General features: G+C 40.9%; 1 protein-coding gene across 11 annotated transcripts in view; it reads left to right on the forward strand.

The window, feature by feature from the left end:
* Positions 1-6567: 6567 nt before the first annotated feature.
* PUM1 (pumilio RNA binding family member 1) overlaps positions 6568-18812 on the forward strand; it is a 125314-nt gene continuing 113069 nt past the window's right edge. For 9 of the 11 annotated variants that reach the window (XM_024209073.1, XM_024209076.1, XM_024209082.1 and 6 more), the window contains exons 1-2: positions 6568-6649; positions 11808-12181. In XM_024209073.1, the coding sequence (XP_024064841.1) occupies positions 11819-12181 (363 nt within the window). In that variant the 5' untranslated portion in view covers positions 6568-6649; positions 11808-11818. Of the gene's footprint in view, positions 6650-11051; positions 11119-11807; positions 12182-18812 lie in introns of all 11 variants that reach the window. The other 2 variants (XM_024209074.1, XM_024209083.1) reach the window with 2 other exon arrangements.

Here is an 18812-nt window from a genome sequence, read left to right on the forward strand (position 1 = left end):
TTTCCACCAGAAAATGTGAGGAAAAAATAATTCTGTGTGCACGCAGTGGCACAGAATTTCCCCAGGAGTAGAAGTTCATTACAGCACCCCACCCGCAGAGCCAGGTTAGGACAGACAGGGTGGGGCAAATGGGGCTGCTGAGGGGCTCACAGACTGGGGTTCAGAATGGCTAGTGGGGGGGGGAAACTGGGACACAGACTCGGGAGCTAGTGGGATGACAGTGTTGAGCCAGGGGCTGAATGGAAGTGGAGGTGCAAGGCCACATGGGGACAGGGGAGGGGGGCTGCAGGGACACATGGGGATGGGGGAGGAGGCTGCAGAGACCCAGAAGGCTGAAGGATGTTGGGACAGGGGCAGATATGCCTAACTGAATGGGAGAGGTTTGGGGTCAGCATGGGGGAGGTTCCCCAACAATCCTGCCCCTCCCCCCAAAATCCTGTTCCATACTTCTCCCACCCACACCCAACAACCCTCCAGGTTCACTCCAGGCTCCTTCCCTGTCCCTCAGCTCCTCCGTTACCCCTGACTCCCTCAAGCCTTTGCACTGTTTCTGACAGGTGCAGGAAATACAGTTCTGTATTGTCATTTAAGTGATTTACTCACCCACCAGAGCCCGAGACTGGAGTGGGAGTAACCTCTGGTAAGATTTTTAACACATGTGTAGGCTCTTTTATTGTTTTTAATAATAACAATAATAACTCTGTATTGCTTTTGCCTTAAGAAACAATATGTTGCTTAGAAAAAGCCTCTGACGAGAAAGCAAAGTGCAGCTACTGGCCTTTTAGGCAGTGTGGCTTGCTGGGGATATCATAGCGTAGGCACAAAGAACCTCAGTTAAGAAGGAGTGAGATGTGAGTCTCTGCCAAAGAGAGGTGACAGCTGGGAACCAGGACCCTAAAGTGGATGCCCTTGGTAGACCATGGAGGGGAAATACAAGTGTAGTTACTCTGAAACTATGACAGAGATAATAATGCTGAACTTCCTTGTAAAGCACTTGGAGATCTACTGATGAAAAGGGCTATGTAAGAGCTAGGAATTATTATTATTAATTATTATTATTATTATTGTATTAGCAATTTGTACTGGTTTGAGAAAGCTGATTTTTAAATTTCTAGTTATTCTTATCTAGGCCATGTCTACACTAGCACTTATGTCAGCAAAACTTTTGTCATTCAGGGGTGTGAAACACACACACACACACACACACACACCCCATAAGTTTTGTTGGCATAAGCGCTATGTCGGTGGGAGACACTCTCCCCCTGACACAGCTACCGCCGCTCGTTGGGCTGGTTTTATTATGTTGACGGGAGAGTTCTCTCCCGTCGACATAACGTGGCTACACCAGCGCTCTTACAGCGGCACAGATGTATCGGTACAGCTGTGCCGCTGTAAGCTTGCTACTGTAGACATGGCCCTAGTATAAGAAGGTATCAGGTATTATCTTCTGCCTCCCTAAATGCCCCCTGCAGTTGCAAATGCTCTTCCTTTCCTCTCCTCAGCTGTTGTGTTAAATAGCTGCTGTCTTTCGCCCCAGATGTGTCTGAATTCCAGTGATGGGTGGAGGAATCCCCATAAATAGCCCGTTTATCACCTTGCAAAGTGCTTTGGGAACTTTCCCTGTGAACGGCAGTGGGGGCAGGGGATAAGGCCTAGTGGACACTAGAAAAGTTATACTGCTATAACTATGTTGGTTACGGGTGTGATTTTTACTGGTTTACTACAGCTGTATGGTATAAATGTGCTGAACTAGAGGGTATGTCTACACTACGAAGTTGTAGACAAAACTTTTGTCTTTCATGGGTACTTAAAAAAGCCCCCCCGCGAAAGACTAAAGTTTTGCCGATGCAAGTGGCAGTGTGAATGTGGCGCTCTCCTGCCAACAAAGCTAACGCCGCTTGCGGGGCTGGAAGTATTTTGTCTGCAAAAGTGCCGACAAAGCGTTTACACACGCTGACTTTTAGCGACAAGGTTGTGTCAACACAGCCGTGTCACTAAAAGCTGCGTGGTATAGACAAGCCCTAAGTTATACTGGTATAAGCACTTTTATACTGGTGTAGCTGTATGCACACTAGGGTTTTGTTTTTGGTTTTTTTTTTTGGTCACTTCAACTATACCTGTATAGCTAAAATGGCAAAACAGTTTAGTGTAGGCAGGCAAGCCTTCGTCTTATAACAGGAGCAACTATTTTCACCATAATACTGTTATCAATAGCATTTAGGAACCATCCATGAGTACTTTTAGTGGTGTAGGTTGGAGTCACAGTTATTTTTGGCTTGAGAGAGGCAGGTTGTGTCAGAACTGGCTCTAGTTTGGCAGCCCTTCTGGTCAACCTTGCTTTAGGGTCAATGCAAGGAAAAATACTAACAAAATTATAATGATAGTACTAATTTTAATCAAAGACTTCATTTTAGAATTATTATAAATGGTTACTAGTGTTCTTTCTCATTCAACCTACAGCTGAGTGTCCTAATGTGAGTAAAAAGAACAGGAGTACTTGTGGCACCTTAGAGACTAACAAATTTATTAGAGCATAAGCTTTCGTAGGCTACAGCCCACTTCTTCGGATGTATATAGAGTGAAACATATATTGAGGAGATATATATACACACATACAGAGAGCATGAACAGGTGGGAGTTGTCTTACCAACTCTGAGAGGCCAATTAAGTAAGAGAAAAAAAATTTTTTTTGAAGTGATAATCAAGATAGCTCAGTACAGACAGTTTGATAAGAAGTGTGAGAATACTTACAAGGGGAGATAGATTCAATGTTTGTAATGGCTCAGCCATTCCCAGTCCTTATTCAATCCTGAGTTGATTGTATCTAGTTTGCATATCAATTCCAGCTCAGCAGTCTCTCGTTGGAGTCTGTTTTTGAAGTTTTTCTGTTGTAAGATAGCCACCCGCAGGTCTGTCATTGAATGGCCAGACAGGTTAAAGTGTTCTCTCACTGGTTTTTGAGTATTATGATTCCTGATGTCAGATTTGTGTCCATTAATTCTTTTGCGTAGAGACTGTCTGGTTTGGCCAATGTACATGGCAGAGGGGCATTGCTGGCACATGATGGCATATATCACATTGGTAGATGTGCAGGTGAACGAGCCCCTGATGGTATGGCTGATGTGATTAGGCCCTATGATGATGTCACTTGAATAGATATGTGGACAGAGTTGGCATCGGGCTTTGTTACAAGGATAGGTTCCTGGGTCAGTGTTTTTGTTCAGTGATGTGTAATGTGAGTAATACAGGTCACTGCTTGCCATTGTTGTTTTCAGCTGCAAATGCTGAAGTTGATTTTGTCAGGTCCTTGCAACCCACCATACCTCTCTGGCATGCAAAGAATATGTTACATCCACATCTCATACATTTACAAGGTAGATCATTCTTTCAGGAGCACTTGATTAACTTCAAAATATTTGGAGGAGGAAGAACAACATTGTCTGGTACAGTTTGGGGGAACAGAGACTTGGAACTGTCATTGCATATCCATCCATACTGCAGCGGATCAAGGGATGGTGTATCTGGATCCAAAGCACTTTTACACACACGTGCCTGAAGTTGTGCTCATTTTGTGTTTCCCATAAATGTTTCTGTTGTTGGTAGTAAGGAAGTGAGTTTGGTGTTGATGTGGTACCTTTGCCAATTTTCACTGCCCATGGTTTCTGCTGACTGACATGGTGGCACAGTTTGATTGTCGGTAGCACGCAACCATGAATTTGGTTGCCCTTTCAATGACATCAGGCATTGTTGCATTGATGTTATCCAGCAGAGAATACCCAGCTCACAGAATCCGGGGAGGGATCTGATAACTGTTTTCAAAAATGTCAAGGGCTGTTATAAAGAAGACGGTGATCAATTGTTCTTCATGTCCATTGAAGGTGGAATAAGAAGTAATGGGCTTAATCTGCAACAAGGGAGATTTAGGTCAGATATTAGGAAAAACTTTCTAACTGTAAGGGTAGTTAAGCTCTGGAATAGCCTTCCAAGGAAGGTTGTGGAATCCCCATCATTGGAGGTTTTTAAGAACTGGTTGGACAAATACCTGTCCTGATGGTTTAGGTTTACTTGGTCCTGCCAAAGTGCCAGGGACTGGACTGGATGACTTCTTGAGGTCCCTTCCAGCCCAATAGTTCTATGATTCTATGAAATACCGTTTTCCCACCCAGTTTGTTTTGCCTGGTGCATTTGACAGCATTTTGTGCAATTGATCAGTTTCACTTTTCCCCAAGTATAGTCGGTTTCTTCTGTTGATTGTGTGAGTTTTTCATCCACCAGCAGGAGTGGGGAAACATTTTTTAACAGGAAAATGAGATTGTAAAGCCACAAAAAAAATTGCAGGAGAGTCAGGGTAGGAGCAGTATCTGAACTTATCTTTAACTCTTTTTTGGAAAATTAGACAACTTCAAATTGACTGTCCCCGTTTAATGTGCACAAGCAATCACAAGAACTACAAGTCCCAGCATCCAGTGATCTATAGTAATGTCAACAACATAAACCTGGATTCAGGAAGAGCATGGCATGCTGGGATCTGTAGTCCCCACTGGCTCTATCTCTGTATTGACGCTGAGGGACACATTGCAGACAGCTGTGGGTTGTTTGGCTCAGAAATGATGGGCTTATACCTCACCTACTGAGTGTGTAGTATTAGTATGCTATACTATATATAATCCTTTATATATTTCTCTATTTTGTTATCAGTGATCTAGATTAAGACTTTTTCTTCTTTGGTATATTTCTCATTCACACCAGAGAAATGTAAGACAGGTTGTTTTGAGGGATCAGTCTGTAGGATCTTTGGGACAGAGACTGTAACTTCTTATATTGTACCTAGCACAATGGAGCTCTGATCCTGACTGGGGTTTTGGCTATGTTCAACAGAGCACAGAGAGAGTTTACAGTAGGAAGTGAAGAAAGTTTTCAGACAGTGTGTGCAAGAAGCTTAGCTCTGTAGCTGTCCTGTGGATAAATAGTAGACTTTTGCCTCTAGGTTAGGGCTTAGATACACATTGGTGAGAGGCTGGCTAGGAATTTGGTACAACATCCTCTGCTTTTCCCTATCCTACGTATCCTATTCTGGGAAGAAGCATCGTCAAAGCACATGCCTGGGAGTTAGGCGATCTGGGATCTATTCCAAGCTTTGCCACACACTTAGGCCCTGACCCTGCAAAGACATACACACATGCTTAACATTGTTCCCATGAGTAGTCTCACTGAAATAAATAGAAATGCTTAATAACAATAATAAATTATTTTGTATTGCAGTAGTAGCACCCCCACCCATGGACCTGGACTCCAGTGTGCTTGGTGCTGTACAAACACTGAACAAAAAGATGGTTCCCCGTCCCAAAAAGCTTACAATCTATGTACTCGTGGTGGTAAAGCTAAGTACATGCAAAGTCTTTGTAGGATCAGGGTCTTTGCAACTCTAATCACTTTGGCCCAGATCTGCAAATGTATTTAGGTGCTAACTTTCATTGATTTCAATTTGAGGTAGGTGCCTAAATACCTCTGAAATCTGGACCTTTCTTTCTCTGTGCCTTATGAAATAGAGATAATACTACTTATGAACAACATGGAGGTATCATGTAGCTTAATTAATTATAATTTAATTAAAATGCTTTGAGATTGCTGAATGCAGGGGACTATAGAAAGGAACTTTATAGTTTGCAGTAGTGCATACTGCAGTGTCCGCACTGTTGTTGTATAATACTTTAGATTTTTATTAAAATAAGAGCTCAGTCTTAGCGGGAGAGAATTGATATGTGTTTTTTGTGTGATATACGACACTCTGCAAACATGGATCTCTTTCAGTTGGAGACGATCAGTCTGGTTCATACATTGCCCACCCCAAGTGTTCAAAAATTGAGTCAGGACCCCCAAAAATCATGAGATTAAAAAAAGGGTTCTTTTTATTTACCTTCTGGTTCCTGAATCTTTAGGTTAGGCTCAGGTCATGTTTTCAATCTTTTCTCTACAACTATGAGGAATAGGAACTTAGTTTTTAAACGCTGAAAGCTGAGATGGTCACGTAATAACATCCTTCTTGGAGCAGGGGCTTTAAAAATCCCACACCGAAATATTGTGGGGTGTGTGTATTGGGTAGATCAACTGAGTCAAGGTGTGTGTGTGTGTAAAACCCATTTGGGGTGTGTCTAGGCTGGGACACGCAGTCAGGGTGTACAGACGGTGTCAGGGAGCCTGTTGGGGTGTGTGCATATGGCGCCGGGGCGTGTGGACTGGGTGGATGAGCACATCCGGGTGCGTGTTTCGTATTGGGTTCCTCGGCGCTAGCGTTGCACAGATACCCTCTGTCTTGCTCACGGGCATGCGGGCGGACGGACTGCCCTGGATCTGGGCTTGTGTTTCACACAGACAGACGCCCAGGAGAGCTCCTCGGGCTGCAGAGAGGGCCCATGGCCCAGTCTAGCTGAGCCCCCTCACAGGAGCTGATGCTGCCACCCAGCCCCAGCCTGGAGCAGGGACAAGGAGCCTGAGCAGCAAGCAGGGCCTGCCTAGCCATCCCATGATGCATCGCGCCGTCCCAGTCCCCAGTGGGCCGCCATGTTGTCGGAGTGAAAGGCAGGGGGAGAGGCAGCCAGCGAGAGGCCTGGGGGGGGCTGAGATCCAGCTTCATCCTACCGCTCCGCCCGTGAGTATCCGGACCGGATCTGGACTAAATTGGGCCCCACACCCCAGGGGACCAGTCGGTCGGGTCATATTGGGGTTAGGGGCTCGAGGGGGGGGTTGATGCGGCCCTGAAAGGCAGCCCCGGCCGGTCGCTGTGCCTGGGTCTCTCCTCTCGCTCTGTTCCTGTACATGTTTTGGAGTCAGAGCAAGGCCCCTATTGTTATCAAAGGAAGGAGGGAGGGGGAGTGGGGAGGTGCAGGGGCCCCCACAATGTGCCCCGAACCCCTCCACAAACTCCATTAACCCTTATTCTTGGGTCCCTGTGAAGTTGGGGCAATCCCCTGCCCTGATCCTCCTGGGGGGGGGAAGAAATCATCCTTATTTTGGGGGGTGCTGGGGGTGGTTTCAAGCTATTTTGGTTTAAAAAAATAATACCCGACTGGGGGTGGTTCTCGGCATGTAATTCATCGAGTGCATTTTAACCTGGCTGTACGGCGTCGCCGGGGGGGCGGAAGGGGGGTAGGATGGGGGGGAATTCAGTAAATGTGATAAATAGCCTCCAACCCATTCGTACCTTATACACAGTTCAGATTCCCATCAGCAGGAATTGCTGGGAAACTGTGTGTATATATGTGTGTGTGTAATGTATGTAAGATATACCTGGGATTTCTGGAGGTGCATGCATTTAATTCTCAAAAATAAAAAAGTGATCCATTTTTATTGTCCTAAGTGTCTCAGTATCCCTACGGTTTGGGTTTTATCTCTGTAATGGTTGGGATTTTTTTTTTTTGTAAGCCCTGTTGTTTTTTTGGTGAGTGTGAGACTGTAAGAGAAAGAGAAGGGTCTTTATCCTTCCAAGTGGAAGGGAATAAAACACACACAATACTTTCTGGTGTGCTATAAGTATATAGTGCTGTTCTCTCTTAGTCCTTCCTCCTCCTGTAGTATTTGTATTGGATAATTTTTAATTAAGCAGTTTTGTTTTGAAGAGAACAACATTAGAGCTTGTTCTTTACCCCAAACTGAGAGAGACTCCTGTTTTTATTTTTTTTCTGTTCAGTGCTTAATAACTTTGTTCCAAGTAGAAATTTTATTAAGCAGATCATGAGTAAGGAATTTCCTTTTATTGAGAGGGTGGGCACTTTAGCATTTGTCTTATGACGTGTTTTAATGCTGGTTTAAGAAGTTTAGTTGGTTATCAATTTACCCACTTCCTGCTATGTCTCCTTAGGTTTTAATGAAAATGTGAACTTTTACATTTTTGTAGGCCAGATGCCTCTTAAACAATGGGTAGGCAGCTTTGATTCGTAGTCTAACTTTATGGAAAAATAGAGGCCTTTACAGATTCCTAGTTTAATTTTGCAAAATACATTTCGTGTCCATTCCAATTTTTAAAATACTACTGCAAACTTTTTTTTTTTCTTTTTTTTTTTTTTTAATCAGAGTGCTTGGAGAACAGTTATTGAGTTCTGAATTTATTAGTAGTAGTTATGCTACATGCAGAATACAACTATTTTTGCAGAATACAGCTATTTTTTCTAAGGCCACCACTTCTTGAAGTTAGAATTTGTTTAGCTATGTCCCCAAAGTTACCTTGCTTACAGACAGGAAATTATATGCAGTCTAAACTATGCTATCTTATGGAAATGATAACCTAAAACATCTTGTTTACCACCATTTGTGTATGTGTAAGGGGAAAGAAACTTATGTTAATAGTAATTTCACTCTGGCAACCCCTTTTTGTAATGTCCGGTAGGAGGCTGTTTATTTCGTAAATGAATAACACTCATGGGAAACTCTTTACATAAAAAATACAGGAAGACTTTGAAAAGTAAAAGAGATCCAGTAGCTGTAAGACACTTGCAGTGATATGAGTTGCAGCTGCTGGTTAGTTAACCAGTATGTGTTGTGTAGGTGACTTAACATATTTCTGATGCTCTGTATGCTTTGAATGACAGTATTCAGCTGTCTGCTACATTTATCACAACATTTCTATTAAAAACATATCTCAGAACTAAACTTGAACTTCCCATCATGCTCCCCCCCCCTTTGCTTTCTTTCAAAATGTCTCCTGTGCCAAGTTTTCTCTTCTGACTTGGGATTGCCTTGTCCATGTTAAATGAAAGAGGAGGTTTCTGAGACTACAGACAGTTGTACAGAATGTAATAATGATATTAGATCTTGACTGGGATTTTCTAGTGTCAAGAGAATAATAATTTATAACACTTTCTCCTCTTCGGTGAGATTTGAGGGAGCAAGTGACAGCCCCTCAGATGTGGGAGAGAGAAAGCTTGATCACCCCTTAACTTCAGGAGTGATGATGGAACCTCTAAAAGGTATTTTATGTAAATATGTAGCAGGCTGAGGCAAAAGGAGGAACAGGTCACAAACATAGAAAAGGGCAGGTCCCTTCCCCCTTAAAAGCTTTAAAAATCAAGATGCTGCATTTCTCCATATTGTGTGGTGTATCACTTAGGTCATTAAGGGAAGTCCCTCAATTGGGCCACAACTGCCAAACCTTTTATTGTTACTTCTCAACTATGTGTTATTGTCTGTCATGGCCATAATAGAAAATGATGGCATATTAGTTTGTTAGAGCATTTGGAAAGTTTTGTGTAATATGGATGTTTTTAAAAGAAAAATTGAAAGGGGATCACTGCCTCTGAGTGATTAAATACCTGCTAATTTGCACTAATAACTGGGTGGGGAGGGAATGGGACTGCAGACAACAAAATTTTGTGAATAAGGAAATTAATTTGGATATCAGTGCTGCAAAGATTTATGCACATGCTTAACTTTGTGCTGTGTGTAGTCCCATTGATTTCAGTGGGGATATCCACAGTGCATAAAGTTATGCACATACACCTCTACCTCGATATAACGCTGTCCTCGGGAGCCAAAAAATCTTACCGCGTTATAGGTGAAACCGCGTTATATCGAACTTGCTTTGATCCACCGGAGTGCACAGCCCCGCCCCCTGGAGCACTGCTTTACCGCGTTATATCCGAATTCGTGTTATATCGGGTCACATTATATCGAGGTAGCGGTGTATGTGAATTTTTGAAGGATTGGGACCATGGGGTGTGTGTGTGTTTTTAAGACTGCCTCACAATGTATTTTTCCATTTATTTTGACAGGAGTTAGTTCAGTTTTAGTTCTTCATAACAATACACAGAGTACCTAAGTACTTTGCCACCATCATCATAATATGAGTTCCTTACAAGAAATTAATGATAGAAATAATCTTTCTTCTTACCTCTTCTGTAGGAGAGTTTGATTCATTTAGTTTTTTTTTTTGTTTGCTTTGTGTGTGAGTGGGTGTGTGTGTGTAGAACTTACTATAGGAAAGCTAAATAGCGTATGCTGGTAAAAGAGTATCTTGTAAAAATAATAAAGCTTTAGTAATGAGACCTCACTATAGTGCTATATTTGAGAAGTGGAATGAGACTGCCAGGTTTTGTGGTAAGATTTAAAGTGGTGTGCATAAGTGCAAAGTTACCCGTTTCTTTTATTTTTCTAGAGCAATGTAAACTACATTGTAAACTTAAGGAGAGGGGAAAAAATCCTATTACTGAAGTTTCTATATTCAGATTCCTCTAACAGATGAATAAGAGAAAAAAAAACCACTTCAAATTGGTAGGGGAAATCTAGGTGATTTTTGCGCAAAATTAAGATTTTTTGTTTGTTGCCATCTTGCACTCCACTGCAGTTATGAAGTTGTTCCTGGAAGTCACTTGTAGAATTTGACGGTTATTAAAAAGTAGTGTGATGAAAAGAGGAGATAAAGGTTCCCTTCAGAGCCTACAGAGCTGTTTGCAGGTTTGGGCCAAACTTTTCAGTCAAGATATGCTAGGGAGAGCCTTATTATGTATGTGGAAGTTGACTTCCTGCATGATGGTATGCAGTTGTGATGATAATAAATGAGGGGCAAATTCTGCTGTCAATCCATCTTTGTTAACTATTCATGTTATTTGTGAGTTTGCAGTTGGGTCACTGAGGGCAATAATTGATATGAAGTTTAGAAGTCAGAGGTCTGTTTAGCATTTTTAATGGTGCTTGAATTTCTTCTTACTTAAATACCTGATTGTATATATTTTTTAATGGGGTGGGAATTACATAAAGAAAAAAACCCACTTTACCATCAAGGTGTATAGAATCTTCTGTGGTATCACTGTCCGTGTTGGATTATTGATCTTTTTGCTTTCACAAAACAAAAAAGGCTTACCACAGCAGCATGAAATCAGTATTTCATACTCTATCAGAACATTTTGGGGATAGTGATTTATTAACTGATTAGCAATATGATTTACCCACTTATTGTCATAGTATTCAGGTCGCTGTATGGGATGGATTCTCTTTTTGCTTTGTTTGCTATGCTAGATAGTTTCTACAGTCAGAGTTTAGTTTTTTTTCTCTCCCATCAGTAGCTGAATTGAGGCTGTCGGCTGATCTAGCTCTGGAACATTCTGTTGGTGTCCCAGTCACTAAGAGGTTAGCTGCTTTTTCTTCAGGGAATCTCCCATAAATATGTGCATATATCTTACTGTCTCATGGCCAAAGCCAGCCTTAGTGTTTGCAACACAGTGCAAGTTATGTTTGGGGCATGACTAATAGCATGTGTACAAATAATATTTTAGGTTTGAATTTGAAAAACTGGCTGACTTAAGTTTTTTTTGTTTATCTAACTATTGGAAGTAATAATCTAGTAGTACTTATATGGAAATGACAAATTCTGTAGCAGAACTGCCATTAATATAGAAGTTTGTAAACATTGATGTTGTAATTTGAATTCCAATTACATTCCCAAGGTTTTTCTCCCCCAGAAGTTTTCAGTGCTCAATTTTAGAGTAGATTGAGACAAAATTTTAGTGTGCTGACCACACAAGAAATTTCACTTGCACAACTTGGTGGTCTGATTCCAAGAATAGGCAACTGTAGATATCTTAGCTGTATTGGCAGCATCCTGTTGAATTAACTGTCGTTTTGGCTGGTGTGTATTTTTAATATATTTTACTGAAATGAAGTTTGTTAAATTTAGCTTTCTGAGATATGGGTCAGACGTGACTAACAGGAAAGCATAAACATGTCCAAAGAAGTAAAGATTTTGTTCTTGATGTAGGCAGTGTGCGCTTAATCAGTTATTAAAATGATTAAACATTGAAAAACCTGTGTCTCCTTAGGTGTTGGTGGAATGAGCGTTGCGTGTGTTTTGAAGAGAAAAGCAGTGCTCTGGCAGGACTCGTTCAGCCCCCACCTGAAGCAGCACCCACAAGACACAGCTAATCCCAACATGCCTGTTGTTTTGACATCTGGAACAGGGTCCCAGACTCAGCAACAGCCAGCTGCAAATCAAGCGCTTGCAGCAGGGACACACTCCAGTCCTGTCCCTGGATCCATAGGAGTTGCAGGCCGCTCTCAGGACGACGCGATGGTGGATTACTTCTTTCAGAGGCAGCATGGTGAGCAGCTTGGGGGAGGAGGAAGTGGTGGAGGCGGCTATATTAACAGCAAACATCGCTGGCCTACTGGGGATAACATTCATGCAGAACATCAGGTAATAACAAAAAAAAGTTCAATATTTCAGACTGAATACCTGAACAAATCATGCTAGGATTGCTGCTTTAATGAACCTCCTTAAAGCTTAAGCTGGTTATTGTGTGATGTGGATGGTATCAACGAGACTTCTTTCGTTCTTTTCAGAATTGTAATGCCTCACTAGTTATAAATGAAATGTTTTCTCACTGTTGATGATGCTGAACTGGAAATCCCACTGTACTCTGTGATGGTAGTTAAAATGAATCTGTTTGCAAAATGCATCAGTCCTCTTTATTGATTTTTGTATGTGTGAACCAGTTTAGCGTTGTTTGTTGCTTCTTATCAAACCTGATGCTGTGGTTACATTATTTTTTATGTAATGGTATTACAAAACTGTGTTGTCCTTTAAAGCATGTAGGAATGGTGAAAGCTTCACACTCTAATACTGAAATGCACACAGTTCTGGTACTTGTCCGCAGCACAAGGAGAAGTGAGGGAAAGGGGGCTGGGCATGGTTAATTGAATGAGGAAGAAAGCAGTTTATAAAAAACAGTTGTTTCACCGTGTGCTAAGGGACAGAACTTTGCTTTCACATGTATTTTATGTCCTCAAGAATAATGGGATACTTCTACTGTGCATATAAATGAAGAAAGAGAAGACAGAATGTAACTGTTAACCAAAAGTATGGTTTAAATCACAGTATTATCTTATATGCTGGGGCTTAAACAAGTGCATGTAAACAAGTACTCGTTTAGCTATCTGATTGTGACATGTAGGTAACTCTTCAAGTACAGGGATGATCTAAAAAACCTGCTTCTGTTAATAAGGGAGATACAGAAACAGCATTTAGAGGTAAGCATGTTTTTTGAAGTCAGTGGTTCCCAGAAATCTCTTAAAAGCAGTAGGAACAAAGCTTCTGTGACCTCATTAAAACCTCAGCATTGCTTACATAGCATTTTGGTTTTCTGTCAAAATAGAAAAAAGTTAGTGTTTTAAATTATGATTGTTTAAATTCACTATTTAAAGGAACACAGACAATTAGTAGCATGGCCAAAATTTGACTTAATATTCCACTTGTTATAAATCGGTGTGATACCACCTCTACTCTAAAGAGCTAATTTATTTAAAAGTGAATCACCCTTTCACAAAGTTTGAAAAATAAACCAGAAATTAACCCCACCTCCCTCCAAAAAAGTGTTCTGCTTTCTCCACAGGGCTGTTTAACAAGTAAACACTATGCTGAGAATTATGCAATTTGAGTAATATCAGCACATGCATAAACAAAGAACAGCATTAATTTCGGTTCCCTAAGAAGCATAGGATGAAATCCAGAATGTGAAACAGACCTAGGAAAAAAGTTGGCAGTGTCTTTAAACTTATTTTTAAGAAATATTATGCCTAATTATTTTCCCCATGCAAATACAGTATTTAGCTAAAATGTGCTTGAAGAAAAATGATGGGTTGGACTCCTGTCTGGAATGACTGCCATTCGTTTGTTTTAAAAAAATCTTCTAACTGAAGATTTGAGTAATGTTAAAAGTTGTATTCCAGCTTTATCTGTTGAAAGATTTAACTAAATCTTTGATTTAGGTAATGTAGGTCAGAGGATGATTCGTAAAATATTTTAAAAGTTGATAAGATCTCTAAAATTGGCTGCTATTAAGTGATAATCAGTAGGCACCAAACACTGGTTAGGCATTGGTGGGGGTGGCATTGGGATATTTTGTGTGAGTGTGGCTTTGTCATTCTGAAATGCACAAATGAGCAAAATTCTCAATCCCTGCCCCCCAAAAGGAAGCAACGCCACCATAGATGGTAGAAAATTGCAGGTATAAAAAAAATTATATCCTGCGGTGTCTAGGTGTTTGCAATCTTTACTGCATTCTTTAGTAGTCTGTAAACTTTTAAGCTTGTGATTTAAAAAAAAAAAAAATACAAATTTGACCTGTTTCAACTGTTTCAAAGACTTATTACACTGTCCGCAAATATACTACTGCTGTTCTTTTGCAGAAAACTCTTGAGTTAAATAACTGCACATGTAACACCTTATTGAAAAATATGTCGCCTGAAAATCTAGTTGGGGCTGTTTTAATTTTTTTTTTTTTAGCATTTATGTGTAGGGTTTTTGTTTGGTTTTGTTTTAAATCCCTAACATGAGGATATTAAATGCAAATATAATCTGACATTAAGGCTGCCATTTAGTATCACAAAGTCAGGAAATATACAGCAGTATCAGTTTAGCGGTTTTGCAAGTATATAGCATTTTTTCTGTTTTTTCATGGTAATAGTGTAGCTTCAAATATTACTGCGGTGATGTATATGCTTTACAATACTCACCTTAACACATTTCATTTTGTTATGACCATAGCTGTTTAGTTTCTTAATATTGTGGTTTCAACTGTGCAGACTTAATGTTACGTTAACCGATTTTTGCATTCAGCATATCCTTTTTGAATTAAATGAAATTAAAGGTCAGTTTAAGGCCATCGTTATGGTATGGGACAGTGGCCTGTGTTGACTTGTTTTGCACCTTATACCCCAGTGATTTCCTGAATGTTCTAAGTTGTATGACTTTTGTCATTTCTTCTCCTCTTGGGTTCTGATCTTGTAAGATGTTCCATGTGGGTACAAGTGTCTGCCAACATGCGCCCGCAGGATCAGTGCCTTAGTCCTGTATATATCATCTTTGGTCATGGGTCACTCACTTTTAAGGAGGTGGAAGGAGAATATCTGGGTTCCAGGTTGGAGGTATTAAGTTCTCATAAGATGGTTTGCAGATGACTTGAAAAATAGGAACAGGCTGATAATGGACAGTAAAGGATTAAAAATTAGGACAGTGTTTAAACCCCAAATTTGTATTGAACAAATAAAACGCCCATCTTGTGTAGTATCTTTTCCCTCCTCTTTTGTTCTTTATGGTATCTATTTAGGGCCTGAGTCCACACCCTTAAATCTCGCTGCAGTCAATCGGAATTGAAGGGTGCTGAGCACCCTATGGATCAGGTTTTCAGATTTGTAACGTCTTTGAAGCGGGGACCATCTGGCTCAGTTTGGGCTGTATATCCATATCTGCAAGTGGTATGGGGCTTGTGCTGCAGACGCTAAAGTGGAGGGCATCAAGTGAGAAAATCAGTGGTAGCGGAAGGTCGTACAGGTTAATTATTCGTTAATACAGTTTAGCGTGAAATGTGCAGGGTTTAGGAGATTGTAGCTAAAGGTGGGAAGATTTTTATATTTTTTTTAAATGGCTGCTTCCTAATCCCTTTTCCTGTGTCTTCATGTCAACTGTTCAGACGTAACCTATTGTGAGCACTTTGGGGCTGGGAGCTCTCTCTCTCTCTCTCTCTGGCATTGAAGACACTTATGCAAATTCAATAAATAAAATTTCAGCCTGTATTACTACAATGGTTATATAACACGTGTGTTAAAGTAAATGTACAATGTGCTTGCTTTTCATTGTTTACCATGTTTTTATTTTTTCTCCTGTCTGCTGCTGCTGTTTCCTCCTTGGAATGACAGCTGTAAAGAATTCAAATGGTGGATGGCTTTGACAGGTGTAACCGAAGAACACGTTTCTGAATGCTCCAAAAGAAGCAGACAATGTCATCCTATTCCAAACAATCACCTTCAAAATGGGAGGAAAAACTGTGTCTTCGCTCAGTTGCTACATTATATGTAGTTTTTTCTAACCTTTCCTCTCTCCTCTTCAGAAAAAAGATCTGTTTTTCTGGTTAGTAAAAATTTTATCAACCAAGACTCCATTCTCATCTTGGTTAATCCGGTGCATGTGGTATATTTTATAAATCCAGTACTGCTGTTGTGTACAGATACTGACGTAACTGATTTTGAAGGATTCCTGATCTCAAATTTCCCCCCCAAGTAATGGAATGTGTCCACGCTCCTCACCCCCACTAACAGCCAAGGCTTCAGCAGCAGCAGAGAGTGTGCTGAAGGTGGAGCTGGGGATGGGACTGGCCATGGGGGAGGAGCTGGGGTTAGAGACGGAGTTGGTCTGGGGGCAGAGAGGAAGTGAGGGCAGAGCTGGGCCTGTGGGCAGAGCAGGACTGAGGGCTGAACAGGTTTGGGGGAGAAGTGAGGCTGGTGGTGGAGCTCCCTCCCCACCCCTCCCAGGGGGGCTGGCTTCAGCCCCGCTATGCGCCCCCCTCAATGTTCCTCCGTGCCCCCATAGGGGGACTCGTCTCCACAGTTTGGGGACCACTGCACTATAGGTTGATTTCCTAAAAACCTGAAGGGTCTAGACATAACTACAAAACAAGTATCTTTTTGTCTTTAAAATTTAATGGAGTCTATTTGCTGGCAAGGTCTGCCCTGCCAATATAGTTAACCCCTAAACAGGAAAAGGATGAAAGTTCAATGCGTATTCTGGGTCCGTTTACTCTTTAGGCTATCTGCCCAGATTGCTGTTGTGATGGTGGTTTTTATTATGGCACTTATCCAGAAAAAACTGAATTGAGACCAGTAACTCATTTCACACAGGTCACTAAACAGTTATCACATAGGAGTTCTGATGACTAAAAGCCTAGACTTTATTTGGTCTGATGCTGAAAGACCACGCATCTTATTACAGATCCCTGGGGCCACCAAGTCCCACTACAAAAAAGGCACTTGGCTTATAGATCTTGGAAGAGTTACCTTTAACACTTAACAAAAACTAAGAAAAGCTTGTCCCCCCTCCCCCCCCCCCCCATTGCACACAGATGTTACAGGGAAATGAGGCATTGACTATGATCTTTCCACATTTCAGTCAAGTGTCGCTGTTCCGTAAAATTCAGTGATATCCCCTTCTAAATTACAGTAAATGCAGGACTTTTTTTGTGTCCAAATTGCAGTAAATGAGTAATACGGGAGTCTGTCATGGTTTGAAGATGTGAGAACAATTTTTAGGAATTTACTTTCGTTGAGAGCATCTCTAATTAGCTAATAATCCCTGTAGTGTTCTACTGTCCCTAGTTATCTCCTCACATCTGAGGAATTATCCATACACTCAATAAGAGAAATATAGTGAGAGTGGTAGGGTGAGGATTTGAGTTCATTTCGGGTTTTGTCTCTGTGACGTGGTAGTCCTCTGAACGGGGAGCACTGAACTTCTTAATCAATACTGTACATTTAACTGGGCATAGAATCCAGTTCTTCTGACACCTCACCTCTCCCCAAATCCGCTATTTAAACCATGCGGCCTCCCTACTATGTTTCACTACCACATGAAGGGCTGAGTTTGGTTCTCGGGATGGCAAACAACATGGTCAAGGCTTGCTTAAGGAGAGGATCATCTCCTCTTTCTCTCAAACAACCTGGAAAGCCAAGCAGAGACAAGCTCCAGTGTTGCTCCAAAGGAAGTCCTGTTTAATTGTAAGGTATTTCGGCCAGAGACTCAATCTATTTTTGGAAAGCACCTAGCAGAGTTTCGGTGCTACTGCAATCCGGCCCTCATTGCCAAGGAGAGTCATTGCAGCTTGAGGCAAGAAAGAAATCCTGTGACAGCACATACAATATTCAGTTGTTTGCATATTTAATATCTGTAGCCTTATTCCATGGAATAATCTTTCAAATGAATGGAATTTCCATTTGTATTTCCATGTACTTTCATGGTAAGCACAATAGCTGGGTGTATGTTAGCAGTGAAATAGTTGCCAGTGTTACCATTTAAACTACTTGGCTGCGAAGTTAACACTGTGTTGAAATGAATGCTTGAAATCAGAATATATTATCTTCTGTAGAAAACCTTAATCTGCAGGGAGCGGCTAGTTTGTCAGGATTTGTTGATTTTCGTTTTTTGTTTGAGTCTGTAAATTTATATTGTCTCTGCTAACAAATCCATTACAAGGTACCTAGCTTTAATTCACATAGCACACCTGATCACTTGTGCAGTCTTTATGATTTCATTATATGGTACCATATTCTTTTAATCTACTTGACTCATGCTTGCCCAGGAAGAACAAAAATATGCTTTTACATCAACTGATCTTGAAGTTAAATACTCTGCACAGACTTAAGATGTGGGTTTTTTGCTTATTTTAATTTGTGGGGTGTGTGAAGGGATATGTTCTAGTAGTTCTATAAAAACTATTATTAGCTAACCAAAAACAGCAGTTTAACAAGACTGTCTGTCTTAAGTATTTCCATAACCATTAACCATCTTGGCTAAATGCCATGTAAAATGTTAGCCAGTCTGTAATTTTAATAGCATTTTGCTTCAAATGCTAATGGTAGTAGCAGTTCTAATTATGAATTCTTTAGGACAAAAATAGTAGTTAAAGCTTTTAATCCTGTCTGATACTTGTGACTTTACATTCTTTCTCTCCTGACTATTGTTATAGAAGAGGACTAAAAATAGTACAGTAATTAGTTGACGGAACAATATATTTTAACCCTGGCACCTAATTGTCATTGGCAAGCCTGTATGGGGCTTGTTTGTTTGTTACAAATTGGTAAACGTTGTCTCTAGTATTGTATATAGCATCTCATGTATGTTACAGGCAAGACAAAAAGAGATGCAAGTCAAAATCTCCTCCAGACTAACTAATAAGAGCAGTTGGCTGCTGCCTATAAACCTTAACAAAGGGTTAACTTGAAAATGTTCTTGTTTCAAAAGGTTTGTAAACCCACCTTCTTTATATCCTAAAACAGTT

This window comes from Terrapene carolina, unplaced genomic scaffold (genome assembly GCF_002925995.2).
Source record: "Terrapene carolina triunguis isolate 2854851 unplaced genomic scaffold, T_m_triunguis-2.0 Scaffold236, whole genome shotgun sequence".
Lineage (NCBI taxonomy): Eukaryota > Metazoa > Chordata > Testudines > Emydidae > Terrapene > Terrapene triunguis.